The 16,274-nt window shown below is 42.7% G+C and overlaps 1 protein-coding gene across 1 annotated transcript in view; it reads left to right on the forward strand.

Moving 5' to 3' along the window:
* Positions 1-16,274, forward strand: part of LOC109909471 (calsyntenin-2-like) — a 420,037-nt gene that overhangs the window by 258,068 nt on the left and 145,695 nt on the right. Inside the window, exon 3 of the mRNA XM_031795495.1 lies at positions 6,617-6,812. Within this exon, the coding sequence (XP_031651355.1) occupies positions 6,617-6,812 (196 nt within the window). The remainder of the gene's footprint in view (positions 1-6,616; positions 6,813-16,274) is intronic.

The following is a 16,274-nucleotide window of genomic DNA, read 5'->3' on the forward strand; positions in this document are numbered from 1 at the left end:
CACTTCAGAGGGTAGTGCGTACGGCCCAGTACATCACTGGGGCAAAGCTGCCTGCCATCCAGGACCTCTACACTAAGCGGTGTCAAAGGAAGGCCTTAAAAATTGTCAAAGACCCCAGCTACCCCAGTCATAGACTGTTCTCTCTACTACCGCATGGCAAGCGGTACCGGAGTGCCAAGTCTAGGACAAAAAGGCTTCTCAACAGTTTTTACCCCCAAGCCATAAGACTCCTGAACAGGTAACCAAATGGTTACCTGGACTATTTGCATTGTGTGCCCCCCCCCCCCAACCTCTCTTTTACACTGCTGCTACTCTCTGTTTATCTTATATGCATAGTCACTTTAACTATGCATTAATGTACATACTACCTCAATTGTCCCGACCAACCAGTTCCCCCGCACATTGGCTAACATGGCTGTCTGCATTGTGTTCCACCATCTGCCAACCCCTCTTTTTACGCTACTGCTACTTTCTTTTCATCATATATGCATTGTCACTTTGCAACCATACTCACATGTACATACTACCTAAATAAGCCTGACTAACCGGTGTCTGTATATAGACTTACTGCTGTTATTTTCAAATGTCTTTTTACTGTTGTTTTATTTCTTTACTTACCCACACACACACACATACCTTTTTTCGCACTATTGGTTAGAGCCTGTAAGTAAGCATTTCAGTGTAAGGTCTATACCTATTGTATTCGGCGCACGTGACAAATAAACTTAGATTTGATTTGTGTGAAAGATGTTACTATCGTTCTGATGACTTGAACGGGATTTGTGCCACAAATGCTAAAACGTTAGTGTGTGGCAACAGTGCCAGTGGAAGCAAAGCATGGATTGGTGTCATACTTTATACATTATAAGACAAACATATATCTTCTGCAAATTTCTACAGTCACAACAACAGATGGTAGTTCAAGACAAACACATTGGCACAATGTTGACATTGTTGATTGAAAGTGAAAAGTGTAGGTTTAGCCAGTTAGCACTTGGACTCACTAGTTTCTATCTACGGAGCCTACCATCTGCATAGAAACCATCTGCCTACAAAGAAGGATTTACAGTATAACTGGGATTAAAAGCTACTTTATCTTACCCAGGAACATCCCTCCATCCATTCATTCCTCTTACTCTCTATCCCTCCATCCATCCATCCCTCCATCTCTCTATCCCTCCATCCATCCATCCATCCCTCCATCCATTCCTCCTACTCTCTATCCCTCCATCCATCCCTCCATCTCTCTATCCCTCCATCCATCCATCCATCCCTCCATCCATTCCTCCTACTCTCTATCCCTCCATCCATCCCTCCATCTCTCTATCCCTCCATCGTTCCCATGGAGTTCTGTATAATACAGGTCTCAGTGGGGGAAACATCTGCAGTGTTGTTATACTGTTGATTGGCTATCTGATTGCTGTTAGCTCTCTGTAATTGACTGACAGTAGGTGATGGATGTTCTCTGACTAACAGAGTAGTCACATGTCTGGTTAACTGATTGATATATCCTGTTGCTGTTTGTGTGTGTGTTTGCTGTAATGTTTTCTGTGTTGGTGATGCGTTGGTTGGTGGTCTGTTATCGACGGTTGGGTGGTGGTGGTGTGTGTATGTGTGCGTGTGTTGTTTTGGCCCTTTTCCTGTGTCTATGCTGAGTTAATTGTCATGTATCCCGCTGGTGTTTTGTGACTAACTACGGTATATTGACAAAGGGGAAGTGGGTGTTTGGGGCCTCACACAGTGTCAGCACTCCTAAACACCCAACCTGCACTGGATCAGTCAGAGTAAAACAGCATTGATGTGTTTAGGACCCTGTGTGTCGTCCAGTGTACTGCCTGTAGAGAAGAAATTAAGGCTCATGGTCTGATGCACTACAAACAGCTATTAAGTACACAGCCTAAAACATCTTCAGGTCCAGAATGCAGCAGTACAGCCATGTTGTGTTGAGGACTGGAGCTGTGTGATGAGGACAGTTGTGTTCAGACCAACAGAGCAGAAAGTGTGTTCCGTGTTTTCTCTGTCAGTCAGGGAGACAGTGGGTTCTCTCTGTCAGTCAGAGAGACAGTGGGTTATCTCTGTCAGTCAGAGCGATAGTGGGATGACATTAACTCACACAGAGCAGCCTTTCTGTAATTAAGGGTGATGAGACAAGGTCGAGAAAATCATGTCTGAGTTCCCTCTTAATTAAATCTCCTGTACACACACACACCACACACACACACACACACACACCACACACACACACACACCACACACACACAATCTCACACCACTCTGATTTCTCCAGTTCAAGCTCTAGCCAGAACACACAGGCTGAATTAGTATTAATACTTCAGGAACGGACAGACAGCTTCTCTTCTAGTGTGTGTTTTCTTCACTTCTCATCTGACTCATTTCATGAAGAGCATAATTACAGCATTTTCAATTTGGCCTCGTCTCTGGAGCTATGTGGCTGACAGTCTATCTCTGCCCGGCAGCAGAGAGGGCCGGGGGTGGAAAGGGGGTGAAAGAAATATGTGAGTGAAGTGCAGAGAGGAGGTTGGAGGGCAATCAATAGCTAATTGGTGTGTGTGTAATTGGAGTATAGGGAAAGAGAAGCAGAGGTAAGGTATGGAAAAATACATAACTAGGTAATTAGATGCAAAGTCTGAGTTGTATAAAGCACCGCTAGTCTTCAATAACTAACCACACAATTACAATAAACCCTTTACTGATGCTGTTATTACTGATGGTATGAATGTGTTATTATCGCTGTAAGCTGCTCAACTGTGGTAATACTACACGTACCAGGCGGTTAATGTATAATTACAGTTCTAAAAGGATTGAGAAACATTGATATTGTATAATGTGATTAGATGTGCGGTAGTGTGTTTTCAGTAGGGTAGTGTGTTTTCAGTAGGGTAGTGTGTTTTCAGTAGGGTAGTGTGTTTTCAGTAGGGTAGTGTGTTTTCAGTAGGGTAGTGTGTTTTTAGTAGGGTAGTGTGTTTTCAGTAGGGTAGTGTGTTTTCAGTAGGGTAGTGTGTTTTCAGTAGGGTAGTGTGTTTTCAGTAGGGTAGTATATTTTCAGTAGGGTAGTGTGTTTTTAGTAGGGTAGTGTATTTTCAGTAGGGTAGTGTGTTTTTAGTAGGGTAGTGTGTTTTAGTAGGGTAGTGTGTTTCTAGTAGGGTAGTGTGTTTCTAGTAGTGTGTTTCTAGTAGGGTAGTGTGTTTCTAGTAGGGTAGTGTGTTTCTAGTAGTGTGTTTTCAGTAGGGTAGTGTGTTTTCAGTAGCGTAGTGTGCTTTCAGTAGGGTAGTGTGTTTCTAGTAGGGTAGTGTGTTTCTAGTAGGGTAGTGTATTTTCAGTAGGGTAGTGTGTTTCTAGTAGGGTAGTGTGTTTCTAGTAGAGTAGTGTGTTTCTAGTAGGGTAGTGTGTTTCTAGTAGGGTAGTGTGTTTCTAGTAGAGTAGTGTGTTTCTAGTAGGGTAGTGTATTTTCAGTAGGGTAGTGTGTTTCTAGTAGAGTAGTGTGTTTCTAGTAGGGTAGTGTATTTTCAGTAGGGTAGTGTGTTTCTAGTAGGGTAGTGTATTTTCAGTAGATTAGTGTATTTTCAGTAGAGTATTGTGTTTCCAGTAGAGTAGTGTATTTTCAGTCTCGTGTTGTGTGTGTTCCAACAGTAGGAGAATGAAAGTCATGTCAGTACCGATTAGAGCGGGGGTCCTGGCATTACTGCTGTGTGTGTGTGTGTGTGTGTGTGTGTGTGTGTGTGTGTGTGTGTGTGTGTGTGTGTGTGTGTGTGTGTGTGTGTGTGTGTGTGTGTGTGTGTGTGTGTGTGTGTGTGCGTGTGTGTGTGCGTGTGGTCACTCTCCAGCAGTGAAATCAGAATATGCCTCAAGCAGTGCCCATGTTCTCATACTCCCAAACTCTCCTTTCATCTCCCCTGCCACCATCCCTGCATCTCTCTCTGCTCTTATCAACAACCTCTGACTGATAACCTCAAACACTTAAGGGCTTGTAAACAGTGCTGTGTGTGAGTGCATGCTTTGGCCCAGGCATTTATGTGTGTTTTCTGATCTGGCTCGTCTTCTCAGAGATGCTCTGTCAGGTCTGATAATGATTGGGGTCCCCCAGAGTGTTTTGGCCCCGTGTCCCTGACATGGCCCTCAGGCTACAAAAACACACACCACCACTGGTACTACTGATAATAACTGCAGTTAGTCCCCTTGATAGCATTTCTTAACGTGGGTAACTCAGTGCCCCTCTGTAGAACTTAAACTAGAACCATGACATCTAGTTCCTGCTCCTTCTCACTGCCATCTACTAATAATGTCTCATTCATTTGCATCCATTAGATTAGAACGTGGCCATGCCGGGGATCTCCTTGAAGACTACCATGCCATTGCCTGGATTTTTCCAATCATAAATCTACCTCATAAAAGGCTAATGTGACACGGAGACACATATTTAGCTAACAATTTATCGCAGCAATTAGGGTGGCGAGTCCCACAGCTCTGCCAAGTGCCCCCCAACATCTGTTCCTGTTACCATGCTGCTGCCGAGCCGAAGCCGAGCCGGGGCCAACGGTTCAAATCTAATCTGTCCCTCAGAAAGGCTCTCCTCTGCTGGGGGATCTGATATCAGCCTGGAGGTGTGACAAGCAGCTAGCAGCCCAGCGCGAGGCCATGTGTTTATTCATTCAACTTTGTAAAAGAGGAGGTCTGGCATGACGGTCAATGCTGGTCACCTTGACCCCTCTCCGCTCCCTGAGGTAAAATGTAATCACAAATTAGTTGTAGGTGTTCCTCGTCCTGCCATGCACTGAGGTGGAGGAGGAAGAGTTTAGCATATCATTAGCATATTCACCTTAATAGTGGGAAACTTCTTCACTTGGCTGTCCCCTTGCAAAAGAAGATGTTTTGAAAGTGCAGTTTAACTGCAGTAACTGCAGTCGACTGTTGTATTTTGCAGTGTCCTGCAGTTATACTGTTCTCTGCTGTATATTTGGATGTATACTAGGCTTATTTTTCCTACCACAGTGATGGATTTAAAAAAGATATGTTTTTTTGTGGTATCAAGGCAACTTCACCCATCGAGACCATTACCTCTCCTCGTCACACGCCATTAGCTTTGCCGTCTTTTTCTGATTATTTTCCCACGCAGCTTCTATGCCTCTTTGCATTGTAGGAGCCCATTTATTTCTGAAAAGTTATTGTTCAGGTAATACAAAGGCGAAGTCTTACACAGCCTACTGAGTAGCTCTCTTTCTCTCTCTCTCTCTCATTCTCTTTCTCTCTGTCTCCTAGCTCCTACTCTCTTGCTCTCATTCTCTTTCTCCATCTCCTCATTTCCTTATTTCTTTCTCTCTCTCTCTCTCTCTCTCTCTCTCTCTCAAATTGTAATTTCAACACTCCCGCTGTAGAACGAGATGAGATTATGTTCGACCGGGATGAAAGGGAAGAGAAAGGGAAGGAGGGGAAAATAAAGTTGCTCTTATCACAACTAGCCAGCAGCGATGCGCACACAAAGCTTTGGCGGAATCCAATTTAGTCCTTCCTGTTAGTTTAAGTGATATCGGCGCAATTAGCCGTCACAAGTCAGAGTTTATAACTCGTGCTAAGTGATTTCCTCAAATCCCCCAGTAAAAACGCAGGCAAGCGCCACGCATCTAAAGCACTCACCTCGCCAACTCCAAAACAGACTCTGCTTTGTCCAACCTCTCTCTCTGTCTCTCTCTCTCTGTCTCTCTCTCTCTCTGTCTCTCTCTCTCTCTCTCCCCCCATCTCTCTCTCTCTCTCTCTCTCTCTCTCTCTCTCTCTCTCTCTCTCTCCCCCCTTCTCTCTCTCACTCTCTTTCTTCTCTCTCATTCTCTTTCTCTCCTCCTTTCCTTCTATCTCATTCTCTCTCCCTCTCTCTCTCTCTTTTTTTCAATCTCTCTCACTCTCCCCTGTGGACAAATTGTAATTTCAACACTTCCTCTGTAGGAGATGAGACATTTTGCTCTTTTGTTTTGGTCTGCCTCATTGTGTAGCTTTGTAAAATGATTTGCTGTTCCCTCATTGTCTCTCAAACGAACCAGGGTGACTTTGAGAGGTAGTATTTATTTATTTTTATCAAGTTTTTCGTTACTAAGTTGTTAATTGTTTGTACGGTATGGAGTAACAATGCGTGATGGGAGTGAGCGGCAGACTGTGGGCGGGCTGGTTTGTCCTTGGCATCTTCAGGAGAGTGATTCGTTGTTGAATGAGTGAGTTTGTTAGTCCCGTTCCAGAGAGGGTGTCTTTGTGGGTGACTCCGCTGTGGATTCATATTGTTGTTGTTGTTGTTTCTCTGCCTGCTCAAAAATTAAACCGGAACCTTCCAGGGAATTGGAATGATAAGAGGTATTCTTTACAGTGCTCAACTGATTATATGAGCCCAATGCACATGCTGTTTAAAACGATGTCTCCTCAGATGAGTCTGAATAATACTTCCTGGGGTTTGGTTGAGAAACGATGTCTCCTCAGATGAGTCTGAATAAGACTTCCTGGGGTTTGGTGGAGAAACGATGTCTCCTCTGATGAGTCTGAACTCTCACATACAGAAACCAACACACCCTAACCTGTCTCCCCTCCTCTCCCTGTCTTTCTCTCTCTCTCTTTTCAGGGGAGATCTGTGCATTTAAGATCCAGGGTCTGGAGGCACCGTTCGAGGCGGTGGTGCTGAACGGGACGTCTGGTGAGGGCCAGCTGAGGGCCAGGGGCCTGGTGGACTGTGAGCTTCAGAAGGAGTATACCTTTATCATCCAGGCCCATGACTGTGGAGCAGGACCCGGGGGCACCGGGGGGAAGAAGTCACACAAGTGAGTTTGAAAGGCAGGATGTATTTTTGTTTGTCTTCATGAATCATATGGATTCAATACTATGCTCCCTGCAACACTGCACTCTGAAGCCAAGCCTACTGTAATCAAATAACGTTGCTGCCTACTATCAGGCAGTAAGGAGGCTGTTACTGAGCGAGTGAGTGTGTGAGTGAGTGAGAGTGTGTGAGTGTGTGAGTGAGTGAGTGAGTGGTGAGAGGGGGAGAGCAGGAGGAGTGTGTGTGGTTGAGACGGTGCTGCAGCAGAGGCAGCTGAGTCACGGAGACAAAGCAGCACGCACCTTGTAGGTAGACCATTTAGATTGGTCATTATGGAGACACTCCTTATTCCATTAAACATATAAACCCGCCAGAACTGATGTAACGGTGACAAAGCATTTGAAAACAACTGTAGGCCACTACAGCTCTTTAGATACATTTTCTCAAAGGTGGTTTAAATTAAACTGAATTCTAATGTCGACTTTTCTTATGGATAACCATATCAAGCGAAGGGTTTTACTCATGCTCAGTTCTAGGGTCTGGAGCGCTGCGTGAGTGGACATTTGAAATAGAAGTTATGGGAAAAAGTCCACAATGAAAATGCCATTAAATGTGTAGAATGATATGGTACATTTACATCTGTTGGCCATCAAGTAGGCTATTCAATTCTATGCCAATGTAGGTTACTGTAACCTACCATTTGAGACAATAAATATATATTGAAATGACGATATCACTGGAGTCATTGCATGTCAATTTGAGCCACTTGTGTAGCCTACCTGGAGCTGGCAAACAGATGGAATACATAGCCTAGAACTTAGGTTGTTGTTATAGCCTTGAGTTATTATGCCATTGTTAATGGCCATGTTTACTTAATTAAATTAAAAGTTTTCAATTGTTATCACGGTCACAGCTCTATCACAAATGGATCATTCTCCACATTTATTTTCAGGTTCACTGTAGACTTTTCCCTGAAATGAGATGTCGGCCTATCAGGGCTATAGGCTACCTGCATCTAGCTCAGCAAACCATGGCAAAGTTCAATGGCAATTATAAACCCAGATTTTAGTCATTAGCCTATGCCTATTGAATTAACAAGTCAGTCTCACAAATAGGCCATTTATAAATGTTTGTAGTCTTGACATCTGGAAGATCCTTCTTGCTCACATACGCTTTTTCAGTTCTGCCCACACATTTTCTATAGGATTGAGGTCAGGGCTTTGTGATGGACACTCCAGTACCTTGACATTGTTGTCCTTAAGCCATTTTGCCACGACTTTGGAATAATGCTTGGGGTAATTATCAATTTGGAAGACCCATTTGCGACAAAGCTTTAACTTCCTGACTGATGTCTTGAGATGTTGCTTCAATGTATCCACATAATTGTCCTTCCTCATGTTGCCATCTACTTTGAAGTGCACCAGTCCCTCCTGCAGCAAAGCACCCCCACAACATGATGCTGCCACCCCCGTGCTTCACGGTTGGGATGGTGTTCTTCGGCTTGCAAGCCTTCCCCTTTTTCCTCCAAACATAACGATGGTCATTATCGCCAAACAGTTATATTTTTGTTTCATCAGACCAGAGGATATTTCTCCAAAAAGTACGATCTTTGTCCCCATGTGCAGTTGCAAACCGTAGTCTGGGTTTTTTATGGCGGTTTTGTAGCAGTGGCTTTTTCTTCCTGAGCGGCCTTTCAGGTTCTGGCGAAATAGGACTTGTTTTACTGTGGATATAGATACTTTTGTACCTGTTTCCACCAGCATCTTCACAAGGTTTTTTGTTTTTTCCTGAGCGGTATGACGGCTGCATGGTCTAATTATGTTTATACTTGCATACTATTGTTTGTACAGATGAACGTGGTACCTTCAGGTGTTTGGAAATTGCTCCCAAGTATGAACCAGACTTGTGGAGGTCTACAATTGTTTTTCTTGGCTGATTTCTTTTGATTTTCCCATGATGTCAAGCAAAGAGGCACTGAGTTTGAAGGTATATCTTGAAATAGATCCACAAGTACACCTCCAATTGACTCAAATGATGTCAATTAGCCTTTCAGAAGCTTCTAAAGCCATTGTCTGGAATTTCCCAAGCTGTTTAAAGGCACAGTCAACTTAGTCTTTGTAAACTTCTGACCCACTGGAATTGTGATACAGTGAATGATAAGTTAAATAATTTGTCTGTAAACAATTGTTGGAAAAATTACTTGTGTCATGCACAAAGTAGATGCCCTAACCGACTTGCCAAACCTATACTTTGTTGAAAAGAAGTTATATTGACTCCAACCTAAGTGTATGTAAACTTTCGACTTCAACTGTATATCAGATGTGTACCACAGGAATGACTAAAACATACCTTTTACTTTTCTTTTCACGTTGGTAACCAGTTTATAATAGCAATAAGGCACCTCAGGGGTTTGTGGTGTATGGCCAATATACCATGGCTAAGGGCTATGTCCTAAGACCATTCCTTAGCCTCAGTATATTGGCCATATACCACACCTCCTCTGGCCTTAATGCTTAATCATAGCAGTCCAAACAAGTTAAATCGACATCCATTGATGGAAAATGATCTAGAGAGTTTAATGAGGGTGATTTATCTTATCTTGCAACATTTTCTTCATCTAGAAATAAATATTATAGGCTCCTTAGCCTACGTCGCTAAAAATGATGTTGTTATTCCTTCTTTATTCGCTCGATAACGTAATGGAAAAACGCTTTATTGGATAAATGTGGCATCTTTTGCTGCAAGCATTTTTTGTGGGGCTAGTTTTCAGGCCTTGTGGGAGGGTTTTCAGAGGTCATTTCAGAGGTAATTTGGAAATACATTTTAGCTAGACCTGGAAACCCTGGTGTTTCAGCAGTGTAGGATGAAAACAGCCAGTAAACTATTTTAAAGTGGTGCATTGATGAAAACGATTCAACACACCTATGAACTAAGGTGTCCTCTGAAATTGCTTTCTCCACGGTCTCTTATGACTGTGTCATTTCCACTCTGTGTGTATCTCTCCTCACTCTCTTGCTGCTCACACCTTTCACCTTCCTCAGCGGGAGCTCACACAGAAAACTATCATCTTCTACACACACACACACACACACACACACACACACACACACACACACACACACACACACACACACACACACACACACACACACACACACACACACACACACACCAGGCCTTGAATTATAGCAGCAGGTGTGTGCAGGGGCGCAACTTTCACTGGGGACAGGGGGTTATGTCCCCCCATATTATGAAATTGCATTTTTGTCCCCCCCAGTTTTATCTTTGGAACGTGATACAAAACGAGGCAACGGTGTGCTTTAGGACCAAGCAGACGTCTCCGAGCGGTCGGGCAGGCTGTTCGGAGTGTTTCTCCAGCAACATCAAAAGAAAAGTTTTTAAAAAATGTCCCTCCCACTTCTAAAACTAAAGTTTCACCCCTGGGTGTGTGAATGAGTAGGTACACCTTCATCCAGGTTATCCCTGATTGTGGGACGTATGAAGTAACACAACTAAATGTAAACATACATTCTATGACACATGTTCTGTGTGAGCATTCAGAGGAGACAGTCTTAGCTTCAATAGCCTGTCCTTCGCGGGCGTTCCTTATCTTGTCTGTTGGCCATTTCAGGGACCCGGACGAGCGGAGAGGAGAGCGTCAGTCAGCGTGGCTCTCAGATTTCAAGTTTTAAAAAATCCCTGCCAACGGCTCAGCCCAAATAACATGTGACATGTCAGCTCCGCCGAAGGAGAGCAGTCAAGAAAATGACACAGTAAAGAGAACAGGCGACGGGATCAGAGGCGACACAGGGACCATGGAGCTCTCACTTCAACTTTATTCATCCCCCACTCTAACTCCCTCTCTTCTGGTGTGGCCATCCTCTGCCTCCCTTTCTTTAGTATTTTTAGCTGATTCTGCATTTTGTCTCATTGTCTTGGTCTCTTTTCTTGTCGTCCTGACCTCTCTCTCTCTCTTTCACTGTTGTCTAATATCACGTTACTTATATCATACCTACAGTGCATTCGGAAAGTATTCAGACCCTTTACTTTTTCCACATTTTGTTATGTTACAGCTTTATTCTAAAATGGTATAAATAAAAAAGTCCTCATTAATCTACACACATTAGAAATGTTTGCAAATGTATTACAAATAAAAAACAGAAATACCTTATTTACATTAGTATTCAGACCTTTGCTTTGAGACTCGAAATTGAGCTCAGGTGCATCCTGTTTCCATTGAGCATCCTTGAGATGTTTCTAGAACTTGGAGTCCACCTGTGGTAAATTCAATTGATTGGACATGATTTGGAAAGGCACATACCTGTCTATATAAGGTCCCACAGTTGACAGTTGATGTCAGAGCAAAAACCAAGCCATGAGATCAAAGGAATTGTCCTTAGAGGCACAGATCTGGGGAAGGGTACCAAAAAAACTCTGCAGCATTGAAGGTCCCCAAGAACCCAACTGAGCAATCGGGCGAGAAGGGCCTTGGTCAGGAAGGTGACCAGGAACCCGATGGTCACTCTGACAGAGCTCCAGAGTTCCTCTGTGGAGATGGGAAAACCTTCCAGAAGGATAACTATCTCTGCAGCACTCCACCAATCAAGCCTTTATGATAGAGTTGCCAGACGGAAACCACTCCTCAGTAAAAGGCACATGGAGTTTACCAAAGCCACCTAAAGGACTCTCAAACCATGAGAAACAAGATTCTCTGGTCTGATGAAACCAATATTGAACTCTTTGGCCTGAATGCCAAGGGTCACATCTGGAGGAAACCTGGCACTATCCATATGGTGAAGCATGGTGGTGGCATCATCATGCTGTGGGGATGTTTTTCAGCTGCATGGACTGGAAGACAAGTCAGGATCGAGGGAAAGATTAACGGAGAAAAGTACAGAGAGATCCTTGATGAAAACCTGCTCCAGAGCGCTCAGGAACTCAGACTGGGGTGAAGGTTCACCTTCCAACAGGACAGCGACCATAAGCACACAGCCAAGACAACACAGGAGTGGTTCGGGTATGTGAATGTCCTTGAGTGGCCCAGCCAGAGCCTTGACTTGAACACGATCGAACATCTCTGGAGAAACCTGAAAATAGCTGTGCAGCGACGCTCCCCATCCAACCTGACAGAGCTTGATAGGATCCTCAGAGAAGAATGGGAGAACCTCCTCAAATACAGGTCTGCCAACCTTGAAGCATCATGGGGCGGCAGGATAGCCTAAATCAAATCAAATCAAATTTATTTATATAGCCCTTCGTACATCAGCTGATATCTCAAAGTGCTGTACAGAAACCCAGCCTAAAACCCCAAACAGCAAGCAATGCAGGTGGAGAAGCACGGTGGCTAGGAAAAACTCCCTAGAAAGGCCAATACCTAGGAAGAAACCTAGAGAGGAACCAGGCTATGTGGGGTGGCCAGTCCTCTTCTGGCTGTGCCGGGTGGAGATTATAACAGAACATGGTCAAGATGTTCAATGTTCATAAATGACCAGCATGGTCGAATAATAATAAGGCAGAACAGTTGAAACTAGAGCAGCAGCACAGTCAGGTGGAAGTTGAAACTGGAGCAGCAGCATGGCCAGGTAGACTGGTAGACTGGGGACTGCCTACTAGTTAGAGTGTTGGACTAGTAACCGAAAGGTTGCAAGTTCCATTCCCCGAGCTGACAAGGTACAAATCTGCCGTTCTGCCCCTGAACAGGCACTTAGCCCACTGTTTTTAGGCCGTCATTGAAAATAAGAATTTGTTCTTAACTGACTTGCCTAGTTAAATAAAGATCAAATTTTAAAGAATTAAAAAAATACCTAAGCAGACTCGGCTGTAATCGCTGCTCAGTACTTTGCTTCAACAAAGTACTGAGTAAATGGTCTGAATACTTAGGTAAATTTGATATTTCCAAACATTTCTAAAAACCTGATTTTGTTTGTCATTATCGGGTACTGTTTGTATATTAATGGGGGGGAAAACAAGTTTAATCAAAATGTGGAAATTTCGAGGGGTCTGAATACTTTCCCAATGCACGATGTATCCTATATATATACAGTGCCTTGCGAAAGTATTCGGCCCCCTTGAACTTTGCGACCTTTTGCCACATTTCAGGCTTCAAACATAAAGATATAAAACTGTATTTTTTTTGTGAAGAATCAACAACAAGTGGGACACAATCATGAAGTGGAACGACATTTATTGGATATTTCAAACTTTTTTAACAAATCAAAAACTGAAAACTTGGGCGTGCAAAATTATTCAGCCCCCTTAAGTTAATACTTTGTAGCGCCACCTTGTGCTGTGATTACATCTGTAAGTCGCTTGGGGTATGTCTCTATCAGTTTTGCACATCGAGAGACTGACATTTTTTCCCATTCCTCCTTGCAAAACAGCTCGAGCTCAGTGAGGTTGGATGGAGAGCATTTGTGAACAGCAGTTTTCAGTTCTTTCCACAGATTCTCGATTGGATTCAGGTCTGGACTTTGACTTGGCCATTCTAACGCCTGGATATGTTTATTTTTGAACCATTCCATTGTAGATTTTGCTTTATGTTTTGGATCATTGTCTTGTTGGAAGACAAATCTCCGTCCCAGTCTCAGGTCTTTTGCAGACTCCATCAGGTTTTCTTCCAGAATGGTCCTGTATTTGGCTCCATCCATCTTCCCATCAATTTTAACCATCTTCCCTGTCCCTGCTGAAGAAAAGCAGGCCCAAACCATGATGCTGCCACCACCATGTTTGACAGTGGGGATGTTGTGTTCAGGGTGATGAGCTGTGTTGCTTTTACGCCAAACATAACGTTTTGCATTGTTGCCAAAAAGTTCAATTTTGGTTTCATCTGACCAGAGCACCTTCTTCCACATGTTTGGTGTGTCCCCCAGGTGGCTTGTGGCAAACTTTAAACGACACTTTTTATGGATATCTTTAAGAAATGGCTTTCTTCTTGCCACTCTTCCATAAAGGCCAGATTTGTGCAATATACGACTGATTGTTGTCCTATGGACAGAGTCTCCCACCTCAGCTGTAGATCTCTGCAGTTCATCCAGAGTGATCATGGGCCTCTTGGCTGCATCTCTGATCAGTCTTCTCCTTGTATGAGCTGAAAGTTTAGAGGGACGGCCAGGTCTTGGTAGATTTGCAGTGGTCTGATACTCCTTCCATTTCAATATTATCGCTTGCACAGTGCTTCTTGGGATGTTGAAAGCTTGGGAAATCTTTTTGTATCCAAATCCGGCTTTAAACTTCTTCACAACAGTATCTCGGACCTGCCTGGTGTGTTCCTTGTTCTTCATGATGCTCTCTACGCTTTTAACGGACCTCTGAGACTATCACAGTGCAGGTGCATTTATACGGAGACTTGATTACACACAGGTGGATTGTATTAATCATCATTAGTCATTTAGGTCAACATTGGATCATTCAGAGATCCTCACTGAACTTCTGGAGAGAGTTTGCTGCACTGAAAGAAAAGGGGCTGAATAATTTTGCACGCCCAATTCTTCAGTTTTTGATTTGTTAAAAAAGTTTGAAATATCCAATAAATGTCGTTCCACTTCATGATTGTGTCCCACTTGTTTTTGATTCTTCACAAAAAAATACAGTTTTATATCTTTATGTTTGAAGCCTGAAATGTGGCAAAAGGTCGCAAAGTTCAAGGGGGCCGAATACTTTCGCAAGGCACTGTATATCCTACCTACAGTACAGTATATCCTACCAAACTATATCCTATATATTTTTTCTTTATATTTACTATATCTCCTCTATCATATTGAGTAGTGTATGAGAAAGGCAAGAAAAGGAGAGAAATAAAATCATGTTTACGTCTCTCTTTCTCTTATTCATTCCTCTCACTCTCTTTACCTTTGACTCCAGTTCGAGGATATCTTATAATCTTCTATGTGTTATTCATGTCATTCATAACACATTACTCTTAGGCCTTGAGTCATGTTATGCTGTGGTTAACTGTGTAATTGGCTCTCAATCAAAAAGATTTTGAATGCTTTCACAGTTGTCTCATTGAAAGTTACAGTGAGCCTTGACAACAATGATTATCACCCTGAACCACTCGGTTACATTACCACTTTATCATGGGTGTATTGTCACTCACATTTTATGTACTGTTACTCACATTTTATTATGTATTGTAAATTGAAGTTTTGTACAGTACCAGTCAAAAGGTTGTACGACACCTACTCATTCAAGGGTTTTTATTTTTTTAAACTAATTTCTACATTATAGAATAATAGTGAAGACATCAAAACGATGAAATAACACGTATGGAATCTAGCAATAACCATAAAAGTGTTAAACAAATCAAAATATAATTTCTACATTGAATTCCAAGAGTGTGCAAAGCTGTCATCAAGGCAAAGGGTAGCTACTTTGAAGAATTTCAAATGTAAAATATATTTTGATTTGTTTAACACTTTTTTGGTTATACATGATTCCATATGAGTGATTTTATAGTTTTGATGTCATCACTATTATTCTACAATGTAGAAAAAAGTAAAAATAAAGAAAAACCCTGGAATAACTAGGTGTGTCCAAACTTTTGGCTGGTACAGTAACTCAAATCACTATGGCAACAAATAGGGTTTATCGCCGTTGACTACCAGTGAGTCACATCAATAGTTTGTCCCACTGAACAATAACTCCGAATCAGAGCACTTTATTCTGAAAACACAACCTTTATTCTCCGAATTTAACCATGTGTGATGAAATGTTTTTCATATACTGCTTTTTAAATCCTAATGAAATAGTAATGCGACCACCACATTAATGCCAAATGTGTGTACCCAGACACAAATATAAGTATTTCTAAGTTGATGTCATAATTAATTTATACTCCTCTCACTTCCTGTGTGAAAGTGTCACATTCTTTAATTAATTTCCTCATCTCTCCCCATCAGCGATGAGTGGTAGATTTATTACATGGTTTAAGTGCTGGAGGGCTGTTGTAGGAGGTTTACTACAAGTGTGTCTGGGTTAAGTGCCCCAGTCAGTGACGGTAGTAGCAGCTCATCTAGGATGTTAACCCTGACCTCCTGGTTGTTCAGACTCCACAGAGACTCTCAGGGCTAATCTTGAAAAGTAATTCTAAAGCTGCCATGTTTCTGCCCATGCGGTGGTCGTCGTGAGACGGTTATTAAACTTGTCACTTGTGATTCTGAGAAGAACGTCTGTTCCTCATCTCCCTGCGCCAGAGGTTTGGGAACGACTAATTATCTCAACGGATGGCAGCACCTTCCCGCGGCTGAGAGGATCGACACACACACACACACACACACACACAGGAAGACTCACTCAAATAAACACACACACATCCGCACACACACACATAGACAGACACATACTGTGTAGCACAATTACAGTGGGTCAGAAGTTTAGATTCACTAAGTTGACTGTGCCAATAAACAGCTTGGAAAATTCCAGAAAATGATGTCATGGCATTAGAAGGTTCTGATAATTCTGCTAATTG

Source organism: Oncorhynchus kisutch, linkage group LG18 (genome assembly GCF_002021735.2).
Source record: "Oncorhynchus kisutch isolate 150728-3 linkage group LG18, Okis_V2, whole genome shotgun sequence".
Classification (NCBI taxonomy): Eukaryota; Metazoa; Chordata; class Actinopteri; order Salmoniformes; family Salmonidae; genus Oncorhynchus; species Oncorhynchus kisutch.